This window comes from Hippopotamus amphibius, chromosome 12 (genome assembly GCF_030028045.1).
Source record: "Hippopotamus amphibius kiboko isolate mHipAmp2 chromosome 12, mHipAmp2.hap2, whole genome shotgun sequence".
Classification (NCBI taxonomy): Eukaryota; Metazoa; Chordata; class Mammalia; order Artiodactyla; family Hippopotamidae; genus Hippopotamus; species Hippopotamus amphibius.
Window position 1 is genome coordinate 4637982 of NC_080197.1, and position 27146 is coordinate 4665127.

Consider the following 27146-nt stretch of genomic DNA (forward strand, 5'->3'; position numbering starts at 1 on the left):
TCACTGTGGAGCTGGGGGCAGCGGACCGCACACTGAAGGCTCCTGCTGGACTCCCTGCCTGGGGTGGGCCCTGAGCTTTGTCTTTCATCCTAGGAAACCCAAAAGACCGACAAAATCAAAACGCTTGTTCACAGCGTCCGTTTCCCAGGACGACGCCCAGCTCCAGCACTGGGCTGCTCTCTGAGGGCTCCACCCTCCCTTTCCTTTTCGCTAGCCCTGGTTCCAGCTCCTCGATGCTCTTAGAACACGAGTCATTTTGATTGGGAGGGTCACTCAGAATACCCGACCTCCATGCCACCGGGAAGAGGGGTCTCAGGAAGAGAGTTTTCATGTTCAAATACTTTCTTGTCTTTTTTCTTTTTCTTTTTTTTTTCTTTTTGGCTGCGTTGGGTCTTTGTTGCTGTGTGCGGATTTTCTCTAGTTTCGGTGAGCGGGGCTACACTTGCCCGTAGTGTGCACGGGCTTCTCATTGCGGTGGCTTCTCTCGTAGCAGCGCACGGGCTCTAGGTGTGTGGGCTTCAGTAGTCGCAGCACGCGGGCTCAGTAGTTGTGGCTCACGGGTTCTAAAGCACAGGCTCAGTAGTTGCGGCACGTGGGCTAAGTTCCTCCACGGCACGTGGGATCTTCCTGAACCAGGGCTGAATCCTGTGTCCCCTGCATTGGCAGGCAGATTCTTAACCACTGCACCACCAGGGAAGCCTTCTTGTCTTTTTTTTCAAAACAAACAACTTTTATTGAAGTATAGTTGATTTCACAATGTTGTGTTACTTTCTGGCATACAGCAAAGTGATTCAGGTATATATATGTGTGTGTGTGTGTATACACACACACACACACGTTTACCCGTGCCATACAGTAGGTCCTTGTTTGTTATGTATTTTATCGTGTTAAAATATTCTGATTGCGGGACTTCACTGGTGGTCCAGTGGATAGGATTCTGTTCTCCCAATGCAGGGGGCCCGGGTTTGATCCCTGGTCTGGGAACTAGATCCCACATGCATCCTGCAAATAAGAAGCCTGCATGCCACAACGAAAGATCCTGCGTGCCTCAACTAAGACTTGGCACAGCCTAAATACATTTAAATATATATATATTTTTTTCATTGCACCCAGCTCTCAGATCTTAGTTTCTAATATCATTCCCAGTAAATGGAACCAGGATGCCACAGAAAAATGGCTGATTCTAAGATGGGAGCAGGGAACATATGAAATGGACCTGAAGCACCTTAGAGTGCCCGGAAGTAAGCAAGCACTCAGAGGACAAACTAGGTGGTATGTCAAAGGGACCCAGGACCAAGGAAAGAGGTCCCAGTGGAACAATTTGAGCAACAGCAATCAATAGCATAGTATTGGATTATAACCTGAAGAATAAAATAAATATCCAAGAGTCCATACTGCTATGAATAATTTATTGAGTAAATAGAGTAGAAAGACTGAAGAATTCCAAATAATTTATGTTAGCTATTCCTCCCTCAAGGAGGTGGGACTTAACCCCTCGCCCCCTGAGTGACGGCTCTGTTTAGTGACTTCCTTCCAAAGAGTTAAGATGGAAAGTAGGGAACTAGTAACTCTATTAGGAGAGACCTGGCAAACGGTACCCCAGCCAGGTGGGCAGTAATAAGTCATGTTGAGAGCATGGACCTTGATACGATGTGATGAGAAGGGCACTTCACCTCTGTGGTCTTCCCCCAAGAAGCCCACAATTCCAGTCTAAGCACAAGAAAAACATCAGAAAAACCCAAACGGAAGGGCAGCCTACAGAATACCTGTGCAGCACTCCTGAAACTATCAAGGTCATCAAAAACAAGGAAAGTCTGAGAAACTGTCACAGCCCAGAGAAGCCTCAGGAGACGTGAAGACTACAAGTCATGTGGTGTCCTGGGTGGGGTCTTGGAGCAGAAAAGGGACATTGGGGAAAACCAAGGAAATTTATATAAAATATGGAGTTCAGTTAACAGTAGCATGTTAATCATATGAATAGTGGTTCATTCGTTGTGACAAAGGTATCACATGGAAGACGTTAGTGATGGAGAGACTGGGTGCTGGACACAGACACCCTTCACTATCTTTGCAGCTGTTTTAAAAAATTGCTATTGAAATAGAGTTGATTTCCAATGTTGTGTTAGTTTCAGATGTATGGCAAAGTGATTGGGTTATACATGTATACATTCTTTTTTAGATTCTTTCCCCTTATAGGTTATTATAAGATATTGAGTAGAGTTCCTTGTGCTCTATAGAGTAGGTCCTTGTTTGTTATCTATTTTATATACAGTAGTGTGTGTATGTTCATCCCAACCTCCTAATTTATCCCTCCCCGCTCCTTTGCAACTCTTTTGTAACTCCAAATCTATTCTAAATTTAAAAGTTTACTTAAAATATTTGTATTGGATTTCGGCTTCCTAAATTGGCGTTCTCTATAGCGCTGTCAGTTACTGTTGCTCTCTGGCCCTCAAATTCTTTGATAACCAGAATGCACGCAGTTGAAGCACATTGAAGAAATGGGTGGCTTTGTCGAACTGGTGTCTCACCCCATTCCCTGCTTCGGAAATGCCATCACCCCTGGCTGTCCAAATCCCACCCAGCCTTCCTGGCCCCAGTCACTCACTCACTCACTCACTCCCTCACTCATCCTCTCTTTCATTCATTCACTCATTCAAGCTGCATCTCCCAGATTCCACTGCATCAGCATCCTGCAGTGGGTAGATTTAACCTTGGCTACAAAGGACCTTACTGTCTAGTGAGGGGAGTTGAGAAGAAAGCTACCAAGAGACAATGAACTTCACTCTGGGGGCTGGGAGAAAACTTAAAAGCTCATAGGGTATTAGAGAATAATCTTGTAAAAATAGTAAGCAACATCTTGCCAGCAGAAAAGAGTAGGAAGAGTTCTCCAAGTGGAGGAATAGCAAATGCAAAGGCCCTGGGAGGCACGGCCTGTTTCCTCTGGTGCTGTAACAAATGACTACAAAAGTGTGGCTTAAAACAGCACACATTTATTATCTTACGCAGTTCTGGAGGTCGGAAGTCCGAAATTGGGTCTTCCGAGGCTAAAATCCTTCTGCTCTCCATCTGCAGGCTCCTTGCCTTTTCCAGCTCCTGGAGGTGCCACAACCTTGGCTCCTTGCCCCTTCCTTCAAAGCCAGCATCATAGCATCTTTGATCTTCATCTCCCTGGACCACTATTTCCGTTGCATGGAGTGTGTACCTGCTGGCCAGATACTGCACCAAATGCTTTGTGTATATCCACTTGTTTAATCCTCACCATGTCAAGAAGGGTCATTTATCCCCACTTACAGATGAGGACACCAAGGTACTGGAAAGTGTACCAACAAGGGCCAGGGGTGATGGGTCTTCTGTTGTGCTATAGAGTCTAGGTGTCACCCTTGGCTATCCTAGAGGATGTCCTCTGCAGATGAGTGACATGACCAAATGCATTTTTTGTTTCTTTGTTTTGTTGGTTCGTTTCATTTTGTTAAATTTTTTCCTTTTTTTTAAAAAAATGTGTTGTCTTTACTTATTTGTTTTTAATTGAAGTATAGTTGATGTACAGTGTTTCAGGTGTACAGCAAGGTGATTCAGTTATACATATAAAATGTATTGTTTTCCAGAAATAGACATAGAAAACAAACTTACAGTTACCAAAGGAGCAGCGGGGGAGTGATAACTTAGGAGTTTAGGATTAACATATACACACTACTATACCTAAAACAGATAAACAACAAGGACCTACTGTATAGCACAGCTATATGTCAATAAAACAGATACATAAATAACATAAAAGAAAACCATTCCAATAGTTAGAAAGACTTAAAAAAAATAAAATGCTTACAACAGAAAAACAAAAAAATAAAATTTATTGTTTTGAAATAAACTTTTAACTTTGCACTAATTTTAGACTCACAGAGAAGTTGCAAAGGCGGTATAGAGAGTTTTTTTCTCCTCCTTACCCAGTTTTCCCAATGTTATCATTTGACATCATTTTACACACCTGTGTGGCAACACTGGAACATTATCACTGTGAACTCTAGACTGTTTTTGGACGTCACCAGTGTTTCCACAAATGTCCTTTTTCTTCTCCTGGATCCAGTCCAAGATACCACGCTGCATTTCACCAGTTTATTTTTCACCAGGATGCTCTGGAAACTGACGGACAGATGTCAACAACTGTAGCCTCCAAGAACCAAGTGCCACGTGCCTGGCACCATCCTGAGAGGCATGTGTGTTTCTCCTACGTTCTCTGAACAATGAGTGATAACATCACTTTCTCCAGTTTGAAGCTGAGGAAACCAAGCCACAGGGAGGTTTAGAAAGTCGCCCAAGAGGAGTGAGAAAATGGAGATGGACAACAAGGACTTGGATGAAAGAGACCACAGGAGTGGAGTAGGGGTGCATTTCTCAGAGGTGGGGATGGGGGGATGGCTGAAGAATCCCAGCGGCCCTGCCCCAGGCCCTTTGCACTGGCTGTTCCCCCTCCTGCAGTGGCCTTCCCAGAGCCACCAGACACTGTCACCGTCATTTGACCACTTCCTGACAGCCTGCTGAGTGTCCGGCACCACACTAGGTCCCGGGCACACATGGAGACATGAGCACACAAGTGAAAATGAACCTTGGGAGGGGAGTCGTGTGAAGAAAACATGGCAGGTGCAAGGATGGAGGTCAAAAGGCAGGTGGGTGTGAGCTGGACAGGACACCCACCCTAGAAGCCTGTTGTGTGAGGCTTCCCTGACACCAGCTTATCTGTCAGGCTTTTCCTTCCCAGCACGTTGTAAATGTGGAGTTACTTATCTATTTATCTGTGACCTGTCTCCCCACTAGGATGCAAGTTTTATGAGTGATCCATCCCTAATATGAGCTCCTAGCAAAGGCTCGAAGCACAGCAATCAGTAGAGGAGTGAGTGAAGAAATGAAGGAAGGAAGGGAGGGAGGGAAGGTGGGAGGGAAAGAAGGAGGGAGGGAGGGAGGGAGGGAGGAAGATCCAGGGTCACCAAGCATTGAAGTTTCAGGACTAGCTCATACACAGGAATTGTTAAAACCCATGCAAGGGACGTCCCCGGTTGCATAGCGCTTAAGATTCCTCGCTCCCAATGCAGGGGGCCTGAGTTAAATCCCTGGTCAGGGAACCAGATCCCACATGCATGCCGCAACTAAAAGTTTGCATGCTGCAACTAAGGAGCCCATGTGCCGCAACTAAGACCCAGTGCAACCAAATTAAAAAAACAAACCAACAAAAAACCCCAAACCCACGCAGACCCAGCAGCTCCAAATCAGCCTGGATGGAGGTGGGGGCAGTCATAGACTCAGAGCCACCCCACTTCTTTGCAAACATGTGGCCTGATGTGGCCTCAGCCCTGTCCAAAGAGGGGGGCCCTCCAGGCTCAAGCAGGAGGACTCGGGAGGGGCTGCCTGCTCAGTTGAGTGTCTCAGGGAATGGGGTGGATGTTAGGAGGTTTGGGGCTCAGGAGAAGGAGGCCAATGCTTTCTCCCTTCTCCCCTCAGAAGCAAGCTCTTCCTGCCACCCTGAACGTTCTTGGTTCCTCATTCCCGACTGGGAGTGACCTGGGGAGGGGCAGGGATGGATTTCTGGTCCCCATCTCTGTGCCTGGCATGTAAAAGGTGCTCCATGCATGTTTGATGAATGAAAGAAATAATGTAATTAAGAATGGGAAGAGGGGGTGGGGGAGGAAGAGTCTTTTCCATCCTTAGGCCTTGTCCCCAAGCACCCAGAAGGCCACATTTGCATACAAATAATTGATATTCTAATTACAAATCATTGGTATTGATTTATTAAGCAGATCCCCAAAGGATCTCTAGAAGATAATTAGATTCCAAGCTCCTGCGGGGTTAGGAAGGCATATTTACCTTGCTGTTCCCCGCGGGGGTGGGGGGCGAGGAGAGGAGCTGCCTGATAAATGTTTGATGAGGATGGGGTGAGCCTGGTCTCCTGGCAGGGAGAGCCGATGGCGGCCCCGCAGATGGTTTCCAGTGTGTCAGGGGCTCAGGCAACAGGGGGTGTATCCATTTGTGTGTGTGCATGTGTGTGTGTGTAAAATTTGCAACCCTCGCCTTTCCACAAGCCCTGGTGATTTTTCCACTGTGCATGTGACCTTCCCTCATGGAGGGGGAGGCCACCTGAGCGCAGGGACCAAGGGACGAAAGACAGGCAGAGCCCTAGTCCTCTGTGCAGCCGGGAGACAAAGCCGAGCAGGACAGAGCCTCCGGGGGGCCCCCCCCGGGGGGTGGCAGGGCTGCTGGTGCTGGAACCTCCCTGTCATCTCTGTGGGCCTGTTTCCCAAGCCACCCCAAAATGACGTTAGTGCATTAAAAAAAAAAAAAAAAGCAACTGGTGAAGGAAGGGATCAATAGAAAGCTTGGCAGTTTTTGTTGATCTGATTAAAAACTCTGCTTGCTCTGCGAATGCAGCTTCGAGTCCCCCCATTTCCACTGTCTTTCTGAGCCACTGGCCACCCCCAGGGCCCTCTGAGAACAGAAACTGTGCCGCAGCCCTGACGCCAGGCTCAAAGAGAAGGGGGTGTCCCCGGCAGCCTGACCCCCAGGACACGGTGGCCGGCGGATCCTGCGGAGTCCAGGGAAGGAGGGAGGGGTGGGGCGGAGAGAGCAGGAGCGAGGGAGGGAGGGAGGGGAGGTGATAGGGTGGAGGTGTTTTAAGATTTGGTTTCTCCTTTTCCACGTTCCTGCGCCTCGCTGCCAGGAATGCTTAGGGCCACGGATTCTCAAGTGACTGTCATGACTTTGCATTTCTGTCTGGGGGGAAAAGCAGAAACAAGCGATTATAATATGTAAAGCAAATGCAGCGTTCTCAGGAAACCCAAAGGTTGCAGCAGACCCGTCCTTACGCTGGGAAAGGCGCTGTTGATCCTCTCTGGGGCGCTGGAGCCTGCTGCCTGGGCCGCTCGCCAGTTTAGCAGCTCTGAGGTGTACTAGGCGTGGGACCCCCAGCAGGTTCCTAAACTGTGGGCAGCGCCTCCGGGGACACACCTGCAGTGGGATGAGATGGGGTCGTTACTCACTGCACCTGGGAGGAGGGAGCTCAGAACACCTGAAGGGAGCCATTGAGGGAGGGTATCCGCTCTGGGTTAGATGCTGCCAGGACGGGATGGGTTTCCAGGGAGGGCAGACCAGAGCCAGCCTACAGCTGTAACCAACTGGCAAAGCAGCCGCCTACCCATCACTCAGATTAGCCGGGAGAGGTCAGTGCGGGGTGGGGTAGGGGGTGGCGGTGGTGGGACCACATTCTTGTGTTGTCTGGGCTCAGGATGATGAGGGAGGGGTCTTGTTACTGTCTGGACCTGGTCACGGAGTGGTGCTGCATGATGCCGGTGTCCTGTGGAATTACGTTCAACAGGAGAGGGCACAGCAGGACCAGCTGTGAATGCCAGGCCGGGTCCGGCTGCCAGGAGCTGCTCCTCCTTCCCCGCCCATGCCTCACCCGCACGGTGGGGAATGATCAAAGTTTCCCTCCCTAAGGTTTAGGGGAAGATGCAGTGCACAAACGCTAGTGAAGTTCTTAGTGCCCTGTGCCTGGCACAGGGTAATTCCTCAATAAAATACTAGCTATGACCCCGAGGCTGGCCTTGCAAAGAGCTCTCCTGGTCGGTCTCTTGTGTTACATCTGGGAGGCTCGTATGCTGTGTGGGTTTGGGAGCTGTTACGTTCCCAGAGATTTTAGTTATTGCAGGGCGGGTTTGTTTTTCGGTACTTTGTGAAGGAAATGAATTCACCGCATAGGTAAATCCCTCTCACCCCAAAAACGGCCCATCCAGGAAACAGGGCATTAAAAACTGGCTCTTCGTCATCAGTTTGTAACTTGGTGAAGACATCCCCATCCTCTCCATCTTTTATTCAATAAAAGCAAGCGAGTCTTCACTCGTAGCAATTAGAAAAAGAGGCATGTAGTAGATACCTTCTGTTATTTCCTCCCATAAGAAAGGTATCACAAAGAACGAGCTTTCTCGCTCAGAAGATTAATTCCCTCGTGGGGTCCTATCGTATTTGTGTTGTGGTAGCGCATGGTGTGTGATAGGGGTCAAAAACCCTATCTTGATTTTTCATCTCTTTATTCCTCTGTGTCTGAGATGTAGGGCTTTGCAGTGGCAGGAGTGTTTTAACATTTGACGAGACAAATAATAAAAGAGGATGTATCAGTCTCTGAAAGCTGGTACCTGGGAGGGGAGGGGTGGCGTTTGTCTCGCCACCACAGCCTTGGGCAGCAGTGCCCCTGGGCACAGGCACTCTGGCCCCTTCAGCTGTTCTTGTCCATTTCCACCTCCTCTGTGGCCCCCCCACCATCACCCCCAGCCCCCAAAGCCCCAGAGTCCTCCATCCAAACCCTTCTCATCCCATGCTATCCTCCTGCAACTTGGGGCTACAAGACATCTTTTGTCTTTTTCTCATTTTACTTTGCAATTTGTCATTGCCTTTGCTTCATTTTGTGTTTGTGTGTGTACTCAAAGCCTGTGTGGGTGTGTTTTTATTTAAACTACAGCATTATGAAAAACAAAGATGAACTTTTATATTTTTTAACCTGTAATATAGGAACAAGAAAGAAGTCCCTAAAGGAACCCTGGTGAAAAAAAAGCAGGCACGCGACGTGTGTGGTTTTGTTAATGGGCTGTCGGATGCTAGGGCTAATAAAGGAGTCTGTGTGTTTATTATTGGTGTGATTAATAATATTGATTTATAGAGTTTGACGGCTTGCCTTCATTCGCTATTCGCAGCAGACCCGTGAAGTCGGCACCACTGTCATTTAGCAAATAAAATCACACGCTGACTCGCAGAGGAGGGAGCCGAAGTTTAAGCACAGCCACTGAGTCGGCAAAATTCGAAATGCCTTCTGGCTGGCCTTCGAGCCCCCCTGGAGAAATGAGCCCGGGGTCATTCAGCTCAGAGAATAGCCCACGTAGACGTAATGCTACTCCAGGTCCTGACATGAATGCTCTCTTTAAGATCACTCAGTCACTTAAGGCTGCCCACCACTTGAATCCAGCTAGTGCCAAAGAGCCTTTCCAGGCGGGTCTTCCCCTCAAGGTGGCTGAGGTTTCTTTCCCTTCGGGGGGGGGGGGGCGGGGAGGGGGAATCTGACACACGCAATAGTCATCTCCATATTCGTACAGTAAGATACCGTCCTTTGAGCACCGCGAGGCTGTCCGCAGCCCATTTATAAATACTGCAGTTGGCCACTCGTGTTCCCATCTCCTATTACATTCTCTAGGAGATTGTCTGGGGAGAAGTAATTTAAGACCAGGGAAAGAAAACCCAGAGAGACCCTCCTTCTCTACCATGGGGTTATCACAGTGGACATATGAAATATAGAAATAAAATTTAAAAAATTAAAGCGAAACATTCTTCGTGGGATCTGTGATGATTTGACAGCCCCAAGTATTCATACCTGGTGATTCAGACCCCACCTCACCCTGTTGGTAAAGAGCCCCCATGGCATTGCTGTCGTGTCTGCTCATTTTCCCCTGTATTTATTTTTTTCAAAAAACTATGATGTGTTCTCATTTATATGCAAAGAAGACGTGACCTGACCCGACCCCATCGCTGGAGCAGCTGATTGAAATTCTAATGTTGATGATAGTATACCACGGGCATGGCTTCTGTGCCCTAATACCGTGCATTAACCTCACACTTACATTCACAACCCTACAATCTTCTCCTTAAAAGTGACCTTTCTCTAATGGAGTGGCGGCTTGGTAGCTTTCCCGTGATGTTTTCCATATAAAGACAATTCTGACCCTCTTGTCCTATTTCCCACCCCTTTAAAAGTGATACCTGTGGTTATATCAGCTTTAGGCACACACCTTAAAAGGTGATTTCTGCATTCTTACATTGTTTCCTGGAAGATGCTGAAAGGTTATGCTAAAAATAAAAAAATCGAAGTGACCAGAGGTCTGATTAAAATCATTATTAATACAGTGATTCGTTCTGACAAGGTGTTAGCTGCAATGTCCTTTTTTCCTTTCTTCTCTCTTATAAGCTCCAGCAGTGGTTTCTCAGAAAGGGTAAAAAGAGGTGATAATTTAATACTCCTGGTAAATTCTAGAAGGCTGATGCTGCTTGACTTCCCAACCAACACTGACATTTTCAGTGGAGAATCATGTTTTTGGCTAGCATTATTATAAGCCAAACAACTGAAAAATTTTAAAGGATTTGCATTTTACTTTTGTAATTTGCCATCTTAACGGAAATCTAGTTCTTAAGTTCTAATGGGAAAAAAAAATCTGCAATAAACATTAAAGTTGCTTAGAAAGCTGGGTCTATGATTTAGTTCTCATATGCTCTATGGCTGCAGCCAGTTGCTTGTGGAAAAATAAAGTGCAGTTGTTTCGTGTCTGCATCTGAAACGTCCCCATTTGTTTTGGGTGTGTGCTAACTTGTTTCTTCCCTTTTGCATAGTCTTCTCTTTCTCTTGGCATCTGTAAATGAGACTGGCTTCTGCAACAGCACTATTTTGACAGGTTATAATCTAATATTCTTCTTCTTAACATACATTTATTTATACTCCCCACAACCCTTTCTTCTAGGAGGACTGAGGGCAGCTTGAAAAGATATATATCAAATATTGAAATAACTGTGGACTGTAAACTTCTACGCACTTGCCCCAAAACTGGCGCTAAGCTTTTTACTAACCAAACTGAAGGAGTGTGTGTGTGTGTTTGTGTGTGTGTGTGTTTTAAAAAGGAAAAATAAAACCAATGCAATTTCAGTGTATCTATTGAGCCAGTTTTCATGAAGAATCTGAAGAACAAATTAGGGTGCAGGACATGATTTTTTTTTTAATGAGAAAAACCCCACACCTAACACGCAGTAAAAAAATGCAAAAACTACAGAAGCACAGATAAAGCAGGAAGTGAAAAAAAAAAGTGATGGTTCTGCATCCAAGCCTCTCTCCTCAGAGAGATTTGGAAAGCAGGCACACATACAAACATGTGTGTGCATAATTTGTTTCATATGAATAGAGTCATACTCTACACACATCCTCATCTTTTTCACTCAACAACATACTGGGCGCACTTTTCCATGTTAATTTGTATGTGGCCATTTGTTTTCCTTTATGCTCCTTTTCCAGAAGTTATAAGCAAGGCTGCAAAGACTATTCTTGTTCGTGTGAATCCTTCTACAGTATCTCTGGGGGTAATGCGTTTAGATGGGGACCAAGGGAGGGGTTCCCCTCCCTCTGCCCTAAAAGGGCTGGGTGCACTCGCCTCTCACCAACAGGGCAGATGCTAATTCATGGGCTTGGCATCAGTGTAGTTTATTTTCTCTAATCTGTTAGCCTGCTGTCTATGTTTTCTTTTTCGTGAATTGTCTTCTCATGTAAAGGGTCCTTTTATTTCCCTTTTTGAGGGTGGTTCTTCCTGCCTCCTGGACACTCTGAGTAGACTTAGACAGTCATCCATTCTGTCATATACGCAGCAACAATCCCCCCCAGGTTTTGGTTCACCTTTCAACTTCACCTATGGCCTCTTCTGGTCTATCTTCTCCAGTAACCAGATAAAGGACCTGGGAGTCGACCCTGGGTCTGGGGCTCCCCAGCACACCCGGCATCGTCCTCCTCCATCTCCCCCAACACGCAGCTCGAGCTGGGGGTGTATGTACTGTCTGTAACACTGGAGGATATGGGCTAAGAAACACACATCGAATAGGAAGATGCCAATTTCACCGTACGATACCACTCCACCCTGCCAGAACTGCTAACATGGAGACCATATCAGTATATCACGTGTGGGGGAGGGCGCTGAGCAGCTGGAATCCTTACACGTGGTGGGTGGGAGTTCTGTGATTCGCCATGTGAGGAAAACTGCAGCTACCGGAGCAAACATGAAAAAACCAATCTACAAACACACCTCTTTCCATGACTCAGGAATTCCACTCCCTGGTGTACGTCCAGCAGAAATCTGTATATGGGCACCAAAGACATGTATAAGAATGTTTGTTGTGGTACATTCATAATAGCAAAAATCTGGAGACAACCCGATGTTTATCAACGCAGATGGATACATAGTAGTTTATTCACACGCAGTGGAACGTGAGCGGCCGTGAGAATGCGTGTGAGTGCCACAGCCCGTGCACGATGAGAGGAGCCAGAGCCGGGAGTGTAAGCACTGGGGTTCCGTATGGCATGCATGGTCAAGTTCAAAGTTAACCTGTGACGTGAGAAAACAGCACAGGGACTGGAAGGAGGCACAGGGCAGAGCTTCTGGGCTGTGATGAGGTCCTGCTGTTTGATCTGAGGGTAATTACATGGGTATGTCCCCTTTGTGAAAATGTACTGAGGTGTACACAAGATTTATGGAACTTCCTGTATGTTATATTTCAAAAAAAAAAAAAAAAAAGAAAAGAAAAAACTGCAACAAAACCAAACTAATGACAAATAGTTATTTTAACTGAAACAGATAAAGATTATCGGGAAGATGGCTTTTAAAAACAAATTATATATGGGCACTTACTCTTTGTTAAGGCTGTGCTGAGTGCCAGTTAGATAGGTATCTCTCCCAAACAGCCACATGTGGCTGGCTCTCTGTTATCTTCCTATTTTATAGATGAAGGCCACAAAACTCAGAGAGGTTAAGAACTTTGTCTGAGGCCACACAGCCTAGAAAGGGGCTAAGCTGAAGCTCAAAGCCAAGTCTGTCCGTCTCCAGGATTCCCTAGTCTCTCTGGTTCCCTCATTTAAACACGTCACCACAACCAGAGCACGTGGACAACTGTGCTTCTATTGTAGAGGGACGTCAAAGAGAAAACGAGTGTGTGAAGCTGTGCTTCTGCGGGCCATGCACGGCGCTGAGGGTGTCCAGGGCTGAAGTCCACACTGAACGCACATGCTGGCATCTTTGACGAAACCCACCAGGTAACAGAAGAAGTGTAAAACTTTTTGCTCACGAACCTTACTTAGCGGGGAAGTAGCACTTCCTCTGAACACCTGCTGGAGGCCTTGCGGGCCTGTCCCCAGCGTCGCTACGCATCTCAACTCTGGAAGGAGTTGCATAAGAGAGAGATGCTGGGAGCTAGATCGCTGGATACAAATACCATGCGGCTCACCAGACACTACAGCTATCAAAGTTCCGGCACTCCAGTGTTCAAAAGTCATTTAAAAATGACTTCAGGAGATTTGGTTAAGAAAAATGTGTGAGGAAGACCAGCACAAAGAAAAACCACTTGAAAAGCAAATACACGCATCTGTAAACATACCATTTTATTAACAAAATGTTTACACTCTCCTTACAACAAATTTTGTAGTGACTTAGCATGTTATTTTACTCTATAAAAGTTTAGTAGAGAATAGTCAAGCTAAACAACATAGTTTAAAAGTATGCCAACTCAACCACTACTTGCAAACTATCTATTGCCAGCCTAAATATAAAAAGAAAAATCTTACAACAAAAATCAAAAGCTTGAGTTTTCTTTCATCAGAATCTACAAACAATACAGACATCATACAGTTTATATATAGACTTAGGTCCAGCCCAAGGTTAAGACTGCAAAAATAAAGTCTTCAAACACCCATATTAGCTTGGCAAACCACCATTACAATATTTCATCACAGGTAATCAAGCGATGCATCATGCAGGGAAGCCATGGCTATAAACTTGGGCTGTTTATAGTGTAACAAGGCGGCTGAAACTGTAAGCAACTTAATTTGATTTTTTTCATAATAGACGCTATTATAGGAAGGCACAATATCTTACTCCTTGCATCAGGTCTTGAAAAGGCATGACATTCTTAGGAGAAATAAGAATTGCTGGTAAAACGGCTTAGCTTTTTTTTTTTAATACTTTGTATTTTTTAAATGTCTGAAGCTCATCTATCCCCACAGCTGTTTCTCGTCAAGATTTTAGACTTGGGGTTTTACATAACGTATGTTCTATTACAACCTAAGGGAAGATCTGACACTTAAACTGCCCCATTGCCAACAGTAACAAACATTTTTTTACGCAGTCATGTTGCCCCTGTAAGCTAGTACTGCCCATTTCCTCTCTGGAAATACTGGCCTTGTTCCTCCAAAATTAGCCTTTGTGTTATCTGATAGTATTGGTTGCCTATTGCTTTCCCTGTTGGATGTGGTGGGCAAACCTTACTGCTGTGACCAGGTGAGGCGCCACGGGAAGGCGTGTCACATGCACTGAGGAGGCGGCTGGTGCCCCGCGTCTTTAAGGGAGAGACTGCAGCAAAATGAGAAGAAGAAAAGAAATAAGGCAAGGAGTCAGCTTCGATCAGAGAAGACAAGACGCGTGACGTCAGTTCTTAAGCAGGTCAGAGGTATGATGGACAATTATGTGAGTGAGTCATAACATGAGAGGATGGAAAGATTGAGCTGCTGGATGAGAGTAAAAAAAAAAAATAGTCTTTTCCAGGGCACTAAAGCTCCGTCTACACAACACAACAAATGGTTTAAAACACAAGGCCACCCATCAGCTGCTCTGACTAGCCAGCTGCTGCTAATTCTCCCCACACTGAATCGATCGGGCACTCTGACATCACGTGTATGACCCTTAACATTAAGTTTCCTAAACTAGGTAATAACCTCATAGGCGAAGTCAGCGGAGGTACACAAATTTAAGCCCTGCTTTCCACATTTTCCAAGGGGTGAAACTGATTATTAAAGTATAAATTTCATGAAAAAAGTAGTAACGATGAATTAAGGGTAAAGCCCCAAAGAGAAGATGAAGCCACGCGCTGCCGATGCTGAGGATTTCGGAAGTGGGAGGCACCCCCTCCCCGGCCCGGCCCCACTCCAGCTGGTGCTCCGTGGGCTCTGGGCTTGCCTTGGGGAAGAAGGGGTGCTCAGCTCTCCTCGGTGACAGAAGACAAGGGAGTTTCCTGGATAATTTCCATTCTGAGTAAAGAGGATCAGCCCTGTGTGCTGTTTTAAAGATGATTTCCTCCGAACTACCGCATTAAACAATTTGCTCCCGAAAACATGGAAAACTTCCTGAATCAAGAAGTGGCATCAAAACCGGCATGCTTTGTTTCTTTTGCAGGATTAAGGAGATGATTAAGGTCTACAGTTTAAAACTGCCAATTAGAGAAGGCTCTTTCAAGAAATCATTACTATCTCAGGATTTCCCAGATAGGAATGGCTGAATTCTTGGCACTTGAATGCCTGTTTGTGGAAAGCTACCCAGAATTTTGTTTGTTTCAATTGTGAAGCATTTTGATGAGACACTGGACGCCAGAACCATCCAAACCGATCTGAAAATGAACTGGCAATGACTTTTTAAAAAGTCTGTTAAATTTGTTAAGACTTCATGGTTTTAATTCCAGTATCTACGTGATGACACATCTTAATCTTAACTATCTATCTAAAATGTTCCAGGTAATGAAAGGAAAGGACAGAAGATTTCAAATTTTTTTTTTTTATTAAACTTCCGAACCTTCTGTCTGGAAGCCACAAACATTCTAGTTTACCTGGAATTGATTATACTCTAAGAGGAAAGAAAACAGACATTAGTTATTTCTGATGGTACAGACCAAAAATTAAAGTTGATCTATGCCACTGGAAGTCCTTCTAGATTTGGAAAGTAAATCATTTTCCTTACGCGCTAAGAGAATCCTGAAGGACTGAGAAAGATGGAGATTCTTGGCTCTATTTATTCCCTTTCTTCATTATGTCTAGTGAAACTTCATCATAACAGGTTGCTCACTTATCATTCTCTTGGACTGAAAAAGTGGAGGCTCTTTAAAAATGTAAGACCCTCCTAATTTTTCTTAGGCTTTCACTTGCACATAAAATGGGACAAATACCCCGGAATTCCTTGCATGTTTCTTGCAAATCAGATAATCACATTGCCTGGACTGCTATTACTGGAAGTCAAGTCAAGTAACTCCGCTGTCAGGAGAAATGGGCAGAGGTTATTTTTTCAGTCCAAGGCTAAATTTCACCTCCCCCTCCCTTTGCCAAAACTATACAGTATCATGTTTATCTCCTGGATAAATCTGTTGCTTGGACTGCCTCTTTTTTTTTTTTTTTTTTTAATTATAGTACCACAGGAGTTAAAACACATCTCCTAAACATTACCTTAGATCATTTAAAAATTTTTGATGGACCAAGCAGCTGAGGGCAGGTATACAGTCACAGCCTGACCCTTGAAGGTACTTTCGTTTTTTTTTTAAATATTAACTGTTAAGAGGTAGATGAGCTCTTGCAGTCAAACAAGTCATGCTGCTAGTCCCTTTAAAACACACTCGGGGCTTCCTAGGTGGCGCAGTGGTTAAGAATCCGCCTGCTAATGCAGAGGTCACGGGTTCGATCCCAGCTCCAGGAAGATCCCACATGCCGCGGAGCAACTAAGCCCGTGTGCCAAAAAAAAAACAAAAAAACAACACACTCAATGAAGAATCTGCACAGGTTTCCACTCTCTAGCTTATCACTGTCATTTAACTTTCATTACAGAGACAGGAGGAACATTTGCAGCCTAACGAGTTGAGAGAGAGAGCCAGCCTGACTCTGTAGGCTACCATCTCCGCCAAGGTGTTCTACAGCAGGTACCTTGCATAGATCAGAGTTAAGGGGATTCCAGTAACTTCTCCCCAGAAGGAAAGGATTTTCTCATCACTAATACAGGTTCTTGTAAAGACATCTGAATGTGTAGGGGGCTCATCTGTCATATATATAATATACTGTGTGCATATTTCTTATACACGAAGGGGCCATGAATCACGTCTCAGCGTGTTCTGAAAAACACCGAGTGAAACAATGCTTATAAGAATTTATATAACCGCTTTTGCAACTTACTCTCAGACTATAAAAGATGCATATGAAAATGAACAAAGGACTCTCCAAGCTCTGAGGCTGACATACCAATTAGTGCCATGTAGTCGGAGCTAAACCTGTCCACTTCAACACAACACCACAACGGTACAGATACGCTGCTCTGATGTTTCCCGGAAAGCCATGCAATAGTCATCTGAGGACATTTGCATTATTCCATCTCCCAGAGTTTAATTTAGAAGGTCTCCTGGGCCTATATTTCTTCTTGAGAATAGAAAAAAAATAAACACAAAATGTAAACAGAAGTTCTGAAATTGAATGTGGTTTTCTTTCCCTTTTTATATACTTAGATATAATAAAACCGGACAACCTCACGGAGGACACCAGCCCACTTAGAGGAGATGGAGCCTCCAGTGTAAAAGGCTCAATCCTCTCGGACGTGGGGAGGAATCCAGGAAGTGTGTGTACAATGGGAGGCAGCCACTTCAAATAAAATCGCACGCAGGCAACAAGGAAGTGTGCTATTTTAAAGGAACCAAATCTTTCCACTGCTGCATGTAGAACTTGGCCTGACTGTGGCTGAAAAGGTGATGGAGGTTTCATCTGGAACCAGAAGGGCCTGCAATAGGTACTTTTCCCTAATCATTTCTTAAAGAGTTTAAAATGAAGGACACTTAATCATACTCATACTTTACGTTCTTTTAATCACCAAATGATAGTTAATGAGGTATCACAGACTCAGAAAAACACTTGTGTGAAAGGAGAGTTCTGGAGACCAATGGCTACCAGGACTGGACACCTGTGAAGAGCTGATTTCCATTTTTCTGAGAGGAATCGATATACACTTGCAGCTAATTAATGATTTTTCTCTTTTCAGTCCCTGAAGTTTTTAAAGATGGCCCTGCGTCATAAGTGAACCAAAAGATTTTTATAGACGGGCTATGTCTCAATTCTTTTAGTCTAGCCTTTTCTCATAATAAGAAATAAGAATAAAGAATATATAAAACGTGTATTAGATCAGTTTTGTCAGGTGAATAATCCAAAGTGGGCTCAAAATAAAGCACTGTTTCTGACTTTAATATTCATCTTTGCATTTTAGACGCAAACAAGATCACTGAAAACATTTCCGTGTTGCCATCAAGTACGGATTCTCGATTCTGAGAGAGCAATGTGTAGTTGTTATTGTTAAGCATTAAAGACACCAGGTGAGAAAGAGAGCCATATCAATTTCTGAGACAGACTGAGGAAAATGAGGGCAAGAGAGGCCCCGAAATGCGCGAGGAGCACATGGGAAGGAGAATGAGAAATAAGAGAGAGCCGCTGCGGAGGGCTTAAGGATGGACCTGCTCTGGGCTCCGTGCAGTAAATGTCACGACAGGATGAGAGGCATTTGGAGAGGCACCGAAGCAATCTGCCTTTCCCGTGCACCCAGACACCACGAGATCATCCACACTGACTGAGAGCTTTGGAGGAAAAAAACAGGAAGCTCACAGATTTGCATTATCTTCTGGTGAAATAAGAAAGGGCCACACGCACATTGCCTCTCTGTGAGTGCAGCAACCTTCGTTTTTATTTTGTTGTCATGGAGACAGAGGCCCAGCAGTGGGAATGTTAGGGACACACCAGGGCAGTGGCCTAATGGCCCCACCCATTTGGATGTGTATGGAATAAAGTTAAACCACCTTCAGGTGTAAAAGAGCCCAGCCCCTGGAAGCACACAGTCTGTCTGAAAGCTTGCTAATTTCATGTTGGGCAGGAAGCTAGATGCTGGGGGGTGGGGGTGGGGGTGGCGTACAGAGTCCATGTGTATTTTCAACAAAACATTAGACTCTTCACTACCTACATTCCTTCTATATGATTTCAATAAGAGAACAAACAATCCCAAATGCTTAAGACTTAAACCAGGGGAAAAGGAAACGTTTTTTACTTAATCTGAGTTATAATTTTCCCATTAAAATCTAACCATATCAAGTGGGGGGGGGCACAAAGAAATAACCATCATTTTTAAAAGTTTCGACTGTTCAGTTTAAGGATAGCTCAGAAATCACTATTTAGTTTGAAATTCAAGCTGTTTCATTTCCTATTTAATCTTGTAAATTTCCTTCCCTTACAATACTCAGGTTGGAAGGGCGCCAAATCAGACCAGGAACACATTTTCACAGACTTCACTCCAGTGCTTTATTTTTAGATTATATTAAAAACCTCATTAAGGCTCCCTGAGGACAAAGAGTGTTAACCACTAACAGAGGCAGGGGAAAAGAAGGGAAACGGAAAGATACGCTAACTTGTTCACAGGGAAAGCTCTCTTCAAACAGTTGGTCTGAGGCTGCTGTAAAAGCTAAAAAAGAAAAAAAAAGAAAGCTAAAAGAAACTTATTACCAAGACCACGGTACATGAGGTGAGCTCAGGAGCTTAATCTTTTCCCCCAAGGCTAGGAAGGGCTAGTCACGCTTGTCAAAGTGGCGCATGTCTTCATGATGATTTCCAGATGCGACTGGAGGGGTGGCGGAAGGGAAAGCAGAGAAACGCTTACCCACTGCCAGCCAGGCGCGCTAAGCTTTCACACCATGTAAACGTGCTTCAAGGAGCCTCCTGTGCACAGGCTACGAAATGGGTGGGCACACGCAAGGCCCGGTGCAAGAGTAAATGGAGTGTTGAATGAAACATAGGATTTATTAATGTATTTACATAATTTATAATCTGTAGGCAATGGTCTCATAAATATAGACTACAACTTTACATATGCTAAGCAACGGATAACTGTTTCCCCCACCAAAATACCTCAGTTAAATAAAGAATTGACAGCATTTATATCACCTTCTCTACTTTCTCTCCTCTTCTCTCTGTAACCACTGCTAGTCAGTTTACACACCTGCAATTTAATTTATTCCAGGCAGCTCCTCTACCACCACCATCTTGATGGTGAGAGCTTCCTTAAAAAGGTGCCAATGACATGCCTGGTGACACGCACGTGACAGGGTCAGGATGCAGACGTGGGGTGGGGCACGCACCTGCTGCTGTGAGTTTACTGTGCATGTCCTGGGCTGATGTACCTGATGGAAAGCGCTTTGGAGACGGCGGGGGAGCAGCCACCTCCATCAGCCCTATAAATAACCTGTTCGCTTCAAATAATAATAACCACCATCCCTCCACTCACGATAACCGACCACATTCTAAACGACACAACTCCCTCTCACAGTGGTAACGGGAAACCAAAGAAATGATCATCTCCACAAGGTCTTTTTTTTCCCCTCAAGAACCACGAAAGTGCTAATTTTCCCTTTACAAATGTTACATAAAATCTTGATTACAAAACTACTCAACAACTGAATCCTACCATCCATACAATTATACATTCCTTCTCAGCAAGGTCAAAAGCCAAGGATGCAGTCCCTTTGTACACCAGAGATTCTTTACAGAATAGAAGTCCACAGACTGAAATATTATTGCTGCAGTCTCCAAAGAGGAAACAGAACCTGTCAGTTCCTGTGAATCCTTGTGGCCCAAAGAAGATCCAAGACTGGCGAGGCGAACCCTGGCGACAGGGCCCCAGCCCTCCCGCTAACTTTCAGGACCACCTACGTCATCGTCGAGCCGGGAGGCCGAGTCTCAGTCAGCAGCAGCTCCGCTTCGGCTCCGAAGGCTGCCTTCGGAGTTTGAAGCCCTTTCCACTGGACGGTGGGTTGGCGTCAGTGGATGGAATCCTTCGACCTAAACCGAGAGGACAGGATGGAAGGGAGTGAGCTTTCACCTTCTCGATCTGTTCATTCTCAGACCCAACCATTTTGCAGATGCAACTGGACAGTTCTCATTAAAATTAAAAAAGTTTAATAAACTTTCAACTTTGGAAGACTTAGATTTACAGAAAAGTTGCAAAGGTAACGTAGAAGAACACTGCTGTATCCCCTCACCAGCATCCCCGATTTGAGCATCTTACGGTACTGCTAGGGGATGTGGGAAAATGAAGAGCGCACCACTGGGGCATCACTCTTAACCCAACTCCAGACTGCTTTCCCCCTGACGTCCTGTTTCTGTTCCAGGGACCAAAGAAGGGTATCATATGGCATTTAGTACAAATTTTCTAATTAAAAAAATTACACGTTAAAGTCGATCAGAATGTGCGTGTCCCTCTGTCTCGTGGCAGAGGCCACCTTCCAGAGTCAGGAGTGCACAGACGTGCACAGTACACACACGCCCCTAACCTCCCCATTCTTAAAACCCAGGCAGGAGCAAATACTGTTTTCAGGTAATGTATCCTGGGGACTGCTCCGCCAGAGCGTTCTTGTAAACAGCTCTGTGATACTGCACTGTGTGATGTGCCGTTCTTTATCCCCGACTGATAGATATTTAGTCTGTTTCCAATATTTTGATGTTATTAACAACATTGCAAAGACTGTCACTGGAACCCACGAGTGCACGTGTGGGATAAATTAACAGGCGTGGAAGAGCGGGGTCAGCCATCCTACTCCTGGGTATTTATCTGACACTGACACACTATTCTCAGTGTCTATCTAGCACAAATGCAAGAAAGATGTGCAATTTAAACTTTGACAGATGCTGCCGAATTGCTCTCTGAAGAGGCTGTGCCACTTTATTCTCCTACCAACAATGCTTGAGAATGAACAGGTTTCACTTTACTGCTCCGTGAAGCATAATGTCAATTTTGAGCGAAACCTTAAATCATCCATCCACCTACCTTGCTGATAACTCAAGGGCTGCTTCCTGTACAAAGGCTTTCCTGACACCCTCCCACTTCCTAATTCTGCCCAGTATCTCAGATGCTAAAATCAGTCAGGAGCCAGAAGCATGTTATTACACATTTGTTTACACAACTGTCTCCACTATTTCCCTCGAATTAGGCCCTAAGCTCTCCGAGGGAAGAGATCGTGTTTCTCCAGCTTTATGTTCCAGTATCTATTCAGCACAGTACCTGGTGCTGAGGTATTTTGAAAACAGGGAACGAACTGACACCTGCATCTTTGGCATTCAAGAGGCTGAGCGGGAATCTGCCATCCCCCAGGTCCTCGGGCGCCCAGCCTGGGGCCTCCAGCGCTCCCAGTAGCCTGCAGAGCGGGGGCTGGGGGGGTGGGGGGGAGAGGGCAGCACACAGCATGGGGCCTACATGGCTGGGAGGCGTCCCCTGGTATGTCCTACAAGCTCTTCCAAATGCCTATATGCACTGTTGTGAATACACTGCAAATTTATTTAAAAGCTTTACTGACTTTTCTTGTCATTACTTATTTCTCAATGAATGGATACTAAAAACACAGCTGGTATTACTGAGCCATCTCTGAAATATTTTTAGAGGAAAGCAGAAGAGAACACCTTTGTGACCTGGAAATAGGATTTCTTAAACAGGAGCCCCAAAATGCTAACCATAAGGGAAAATGAAGATAAACTGGGCTACACTAAGATTAAAAGCTCCAGTTCACTAAAGCAGTTGATTAAAAAATAAGAAGTCAAGGAACAGAGCAGATCTCTCCAATAGACTTAATCAACAATGGACTCATATCCAAGATAAACTATAAACACTAAGATAAAGGCAGATAAACCCAACAGGAAAATAGGCAAAACTACACAAAAGAGGATCTCTAGAGGTAATAAAAATGCAAACAGACATCGACTTCGTTCACTGCCATAAGTGCAGGTGACTACCCTGTCTGCCCGAGTCAGAGCGACTGGGGTGCTGAGACTCCACTGGCATCTGTGTGGACTGGCATAACCACCCTGGAGACTGTGTGGCAGTAACCTTGTGCCCCACGCACACATACCTGATGACTTAGCGATTCTTCTCCTGGGTATAAACAGATCCAACAAAAACGTGTTCCTGTCGTGTACATACTGGACATGAAGCAGCATGTTCACAGAGGCTGAAGCTGGAAACAACTACCCAGCGCCTGTCCACCCTGTGGGCGACTGCGCTGTGGATACTCCCCGCTGTGCCCGCCCTGACACACACTCTCTATGGCGATGGGAAAGAAGCTTACACGGATGCGGATGAATCTACCAAATGGGATATAGAGCTAAAGACACCAGACACAAGAGAGTAAACCCAGTGTGTTTAAAAAAACATAAGTATAAAAATAGGCAAAACAAGAAGAGTCAGCGGTCAGGATGGTGGCTCCCTGTGGGGTCGAGGCTCCTGGGGCACCACTGGGTCTTGAAGCAAGTGCTGGTTATAGGAAGCTACTCAGTCCATGAATGTGCCTGGAGCTTTATACTTCTGATTCAAGCACTTTTCAGCATGGATATCAGACTTCAATAAAAAGCTCACAAAGCAGGCACTGTGCTAATGCAATTTTACAACACTCAGTAAATAATAAACTCAATTTACATCTAAATTTTTCTAACCTTTTCGAACATATATTTTTTATTTTTCCCAGTTAAAATGAGTATGCACAGGCTAGTTTTTATATAGGATTTTTCATTATTGGTACAGTTCACCACCTTCCTGTTTTTAATACTTTAAAAAATAGTGGTCATTTTAGCACTCATGACACTATACACACAGATATTTTAGCTTGAACTGTGAAACATGCCCGCCTGGCTTCATGTTGCCTTTCAAGAAGGCATTTGGGTGACCGCTGTTCACAGCCTCGGAAGACGACAAGTGTTGTGGCTCTTCAATGCTGGAAGGAAGGGGCTGCACTAGAGCGTGCACACCAGCGTCTACCAGCCGCCCTAGGCGGCAGAGGGGCCTGCCAGGCCTCCACGGGACTCTGGAAATATCTGAGTCAGGGGCCAGATTGAACAGTGTGACCTGTTACAGAACATGCAGACCTCTGCTTCTCTGAACTAAAAACATCAAAAAATAAAAATAAAACCAAAATTAACCCCAGCAATTGAGCAGCCAGGGGCCTACATCCCAGCGTGGTCCACCTGCTGGCGCTGGGCCTACTCTTGCCAGCTGTCAGGGTCACCAGAGCTTTCTGCAGCCCCCCAGGTCTCGGCGCTGGCCCCAGGCCTGCTCCTCTGGGGGGCCATCCCTGCCCGGCCATGTTTGCGGAGGGCCCTTCCCCTTCTCCCAGAGCCCCCTCAAAGGATGGCACTGAACCAAGAAGTTCACTGTGCTGGGCTGGCTTTGTCCTGTCCTCCATCTGGAAGTCTGACCTGCTCGCTTAACATGAGCCCCAGAGCTCTGCACACTGGCTCTGTCAGGTCTCCCTCCAACATCACCTCCTCAGAGAACCCTCCCTGACCACCTGCAGAACTCTGGCACTCACCCCGCGTTACTTCCTTCCTATCGCCTTCACCATCTGAAGGGACCTTACTTATGTGTGTGCTCGCGGCCTCTCCCCCAGTGGAGGCAGGGGCAGCCCCAGTGTGGTGCTTGGTGCTGTCCCCCCCCCCGCCCCGCCCCGCCCCATGGTGCTTGGCGCAGTTCTCCATAAATACTCTGACAGATCTGAATGAAATGAATCAACAGATACAATCTACAGAGGCTCCCAAAGGCATGCAGCAGCCTCTCTCCCATCTAGCGTCATCACACTAACACTTCTGGAAAGGGGAAGAGGAGGGATGGGAAAAGGCGGCCTGATGTTTCACTAGCAAGGGCCTAGTGTTAATTTTTGAGGGTTTTCTTTTAGTGCAATTACATATGCATTTCATTTCCCTTTATTTATTTTGTTCATTTCAATGACTTTGGACAAGTAATTGAAACACATTTAAAGAAAGAAAGAGGGAGAGATGACAGATTCTAGGACCTCTGAGCCCTGCACATTATTTATTCAGTAGCAACACTCTTTCTAGAAGGGCTACAGCCATCAGGCAGCAGCTCTCCAGTAATTACAGCATGAGGTGAAACCCCGCCGTCACTCTTAAATTCTCAAATCTCATTCCACTGAGAACAATATCAGAGACTAGACTACTCTACATAAGAAGAAAATTCTACTCGGCAAGATAATTCTGTTTTAAGTTGGTCTGCACAGAGGAAACCCATAAGGCACAGAGATACTCACTAATTTCTATGAAGAGTTCGTTTATGTTTATCGCATTTTTTGCGCTGGTCTCTACAAAAATGGCATGGATGGAGTCGGCGTAGTCCTTAGCGTCTCTTTCCATGACCTCTCTAAAAGGCAACAAATTGCAAATCAGAACTTCTGCCCATTAAGAGCTTACTGTGATCCCTACCTACCCAGTAATTAACCAGATGTGTGATGACAAAGGATGTCACCAATGGCTGGTGAATGAGCCCCGACATGGCAGTCCTGCCAATTACACCACTTCCGTGGCTAACGCAAACAGAGCAGGACAGAACAGAACTTGGGATTACTAGCAAGGCATCTAATGCGATGGTCAAAGAACCACTGGTGTTTCTCTTCCCCTCAAAGTAGAGCCCTTGCTTGGGAAATCGTGGAAGTGGTCCAGAGAAATTGTCAATAAACGTGCTTCCCTTAAAATACCCTTTCCCCATTCAGGCATCCTAAGCCATGAGAGCTGAGGGCTACATCAATCTCAGACAATGTCAAGTGTGATGCAACCGACATTCAAATAAATTACACACCTGTCTCAATATACAATCTAATTAGCTCCGAATGTCTGGACTCTTAAATTTTAGTTTGGAATTTCAGGACTCCAACCAGACAACAAAAAGGAATCTTTCAATGTCAGAGATGAAATAAAAGCAAGATTCTTATATTGGATATTGCACTGTAAGAAAAGGAACACACAATCAGCGGTGTAATCTCCTGTTCTAATAACTTACCTTACATCAATAAGATCACACTTATTTCCTGCAATGGCAACTACAATATTGGGCGGGCCATGCTGTCGGAGCTCTTTTACCCAATTCTTTAATGTTGAAAATGTCTCCTGTAACACAAAGGAGGAAAGCAACTAGAGATCTAAGCAACTGAAGCAGAGTCTTCAAAATCATCTAAAGAATACGGGATGTAAGTCTTACTTCTTTCGTGATATCGTAAACAATGATAGCTGCAGCTGAGCCTCGGTAGTACATTGGTGCTAAGGCACGAAACTGCAAACAGGGAAAAACAAACAACAAAATTGGGAAAACTGGTTAAATATGTTTTTTACTAGACTTTAAGCCCATTATCCCTGCACAAAAGGTAATCTTTCTCTTAAGCCAAAGAAGATGACATGATGCTTTAAAGCAAATGAACCAGTAATTACCAAAGGCAAAAACTTTTAATGTAACACTGAGATGCCTCTCAGAAGGTAGTCTGGAATACAGTTTTATAGGAATTAAATATGGTACTATAAACAATCATTTCAGCTAAAAAGGCTTTTTAATTGAACTCAATGTTATAATTCCCAAATTCATTTGTTCAACAGTCCTTTAAACTTTGGCTTCCCAAACTATCAAAGAGATTAAAATAATGCTGTCAATAGTTCTCCAGAGAAGTGGCTGCATTTTGGTGTCGTAAAGGTAACGCTGTAATCTAAATGCTGATTGTGCTACAGAAATGAGTACACATTTACATTCATGACTTGGATGAGCTTGTAACTCGCTTTTTTGGTATCTTCCACACACGTGGCAATTCCCAAATGCAGGCATGTATCTCATTTCATTTCCGTGAATGTAACTCTGTGCAGGGCTCCTTCCCACCAGTCACCCCCACGCCCCAATGCAACAGGGAGGGAAGAGAAGGAAAGGGAGAGGAATAACAATGTGAACAGCGAGGCTGACTTAGGCTATTTCTCTCGATAGAGTGTGAGATGGAAAATGGGAAGCTCTCTCCCCGGTCAAGCCTGCTCCTGGACATCTGTGTGTGCCCATGTAAGCACCTTGCTCAGTGACTGTGATGCCAAGACTCTTACCTACTCCTGACCTTTGTCTTACACCCTGACTTTGAAACCTGACTCCTACATATGATGTGAGAGATACCACTGGACTCCCCTCTTGCTCTCTGTTCTGTGGCTTCCTCCCAAAACACAAGTAGGAACTGTCATCAGAAGTGAGCATCTGACTGGTGATGACTTAGAGGGGTGGGCTAGGGAGGGTGGGAAAGAGCTGCAGGAGGGAGGGGATATGGGGATATATGTATAAATACAGCTGATTCACTTTGTTGTACAGCAGAAACTGGCACAACACTGTAAAGCAATTATACTCCATTAAAGAGCTAAAAAAAAAAAAAGTGAGCATCTGAGGCACAGTACATTCCACATACAGAATTACAGACTCCACAGCTTCTCACCCAACGACTTAACCTTTCATGCTAATTTGAGTTTTATAAACGAAAGTGAAATTATGACTAACTCCATGAGGAAGCGAGCATGTCTGTTTAGTACCCATTTCATCTCTGGGCCAGGCGCCAGAAGTGGGCAATAAGGGAATAAGAGCTGTTAAGCCGCAGGGTGAGGTCAAACTAAACGCCAGACCCAGATGACCATCCCTGTGACGTTTTACTAGTCTCAGGGAGAAAGCTCCTCGCCTCTCACAGGGGTCAAAGCCTGATAA

At 45.2% G+C, this 27146-nt stretch overlaps 1 protein-coding gene across 4 annotated transcripts in view; it reads right to left on the bottom strand.

Annotated features, from left to right (window-relative positions):
* Positions 1–3887: 3887 nt before the first annotated feature.
* RAB22A (RAB22A, member RAS oncogene family) overlaps positions 3888–27146 on the bottom strand; it is a 59855-nt gene continuing 36596 nt past the window's right edge. For 2 of the 4 annotated variants that reach the window (XM_057702736.1, XM_057702739.1), the window contains 4 exons: positions 25632–25703; positions 25434–25540; positions 24688–24797; positions 13197–20440 (listed from right to left, as the gene is read on the bottom strand). In XM_057702736.1, coding sequence (XP_057558719.1) covers positions 20343–20440; positions 24688–24797; positions 25434–25540; positions 25632–25703 — 387 coding nt within the window. In that variant the 3' untranslated portion in view covers positions 13197–20342. Of the gene's footprint in view, positions 6760–6851; positions 6994–11864; positions 11916–13196; positions 20441–24687; positions 24798–25433; positions 25541–25631; positions 25704–27146 lie in introns of those variants that run through there. The other 2 variants (XR_009048446.1, XM_057702737.1) reach the window with 2 other exon arrangements.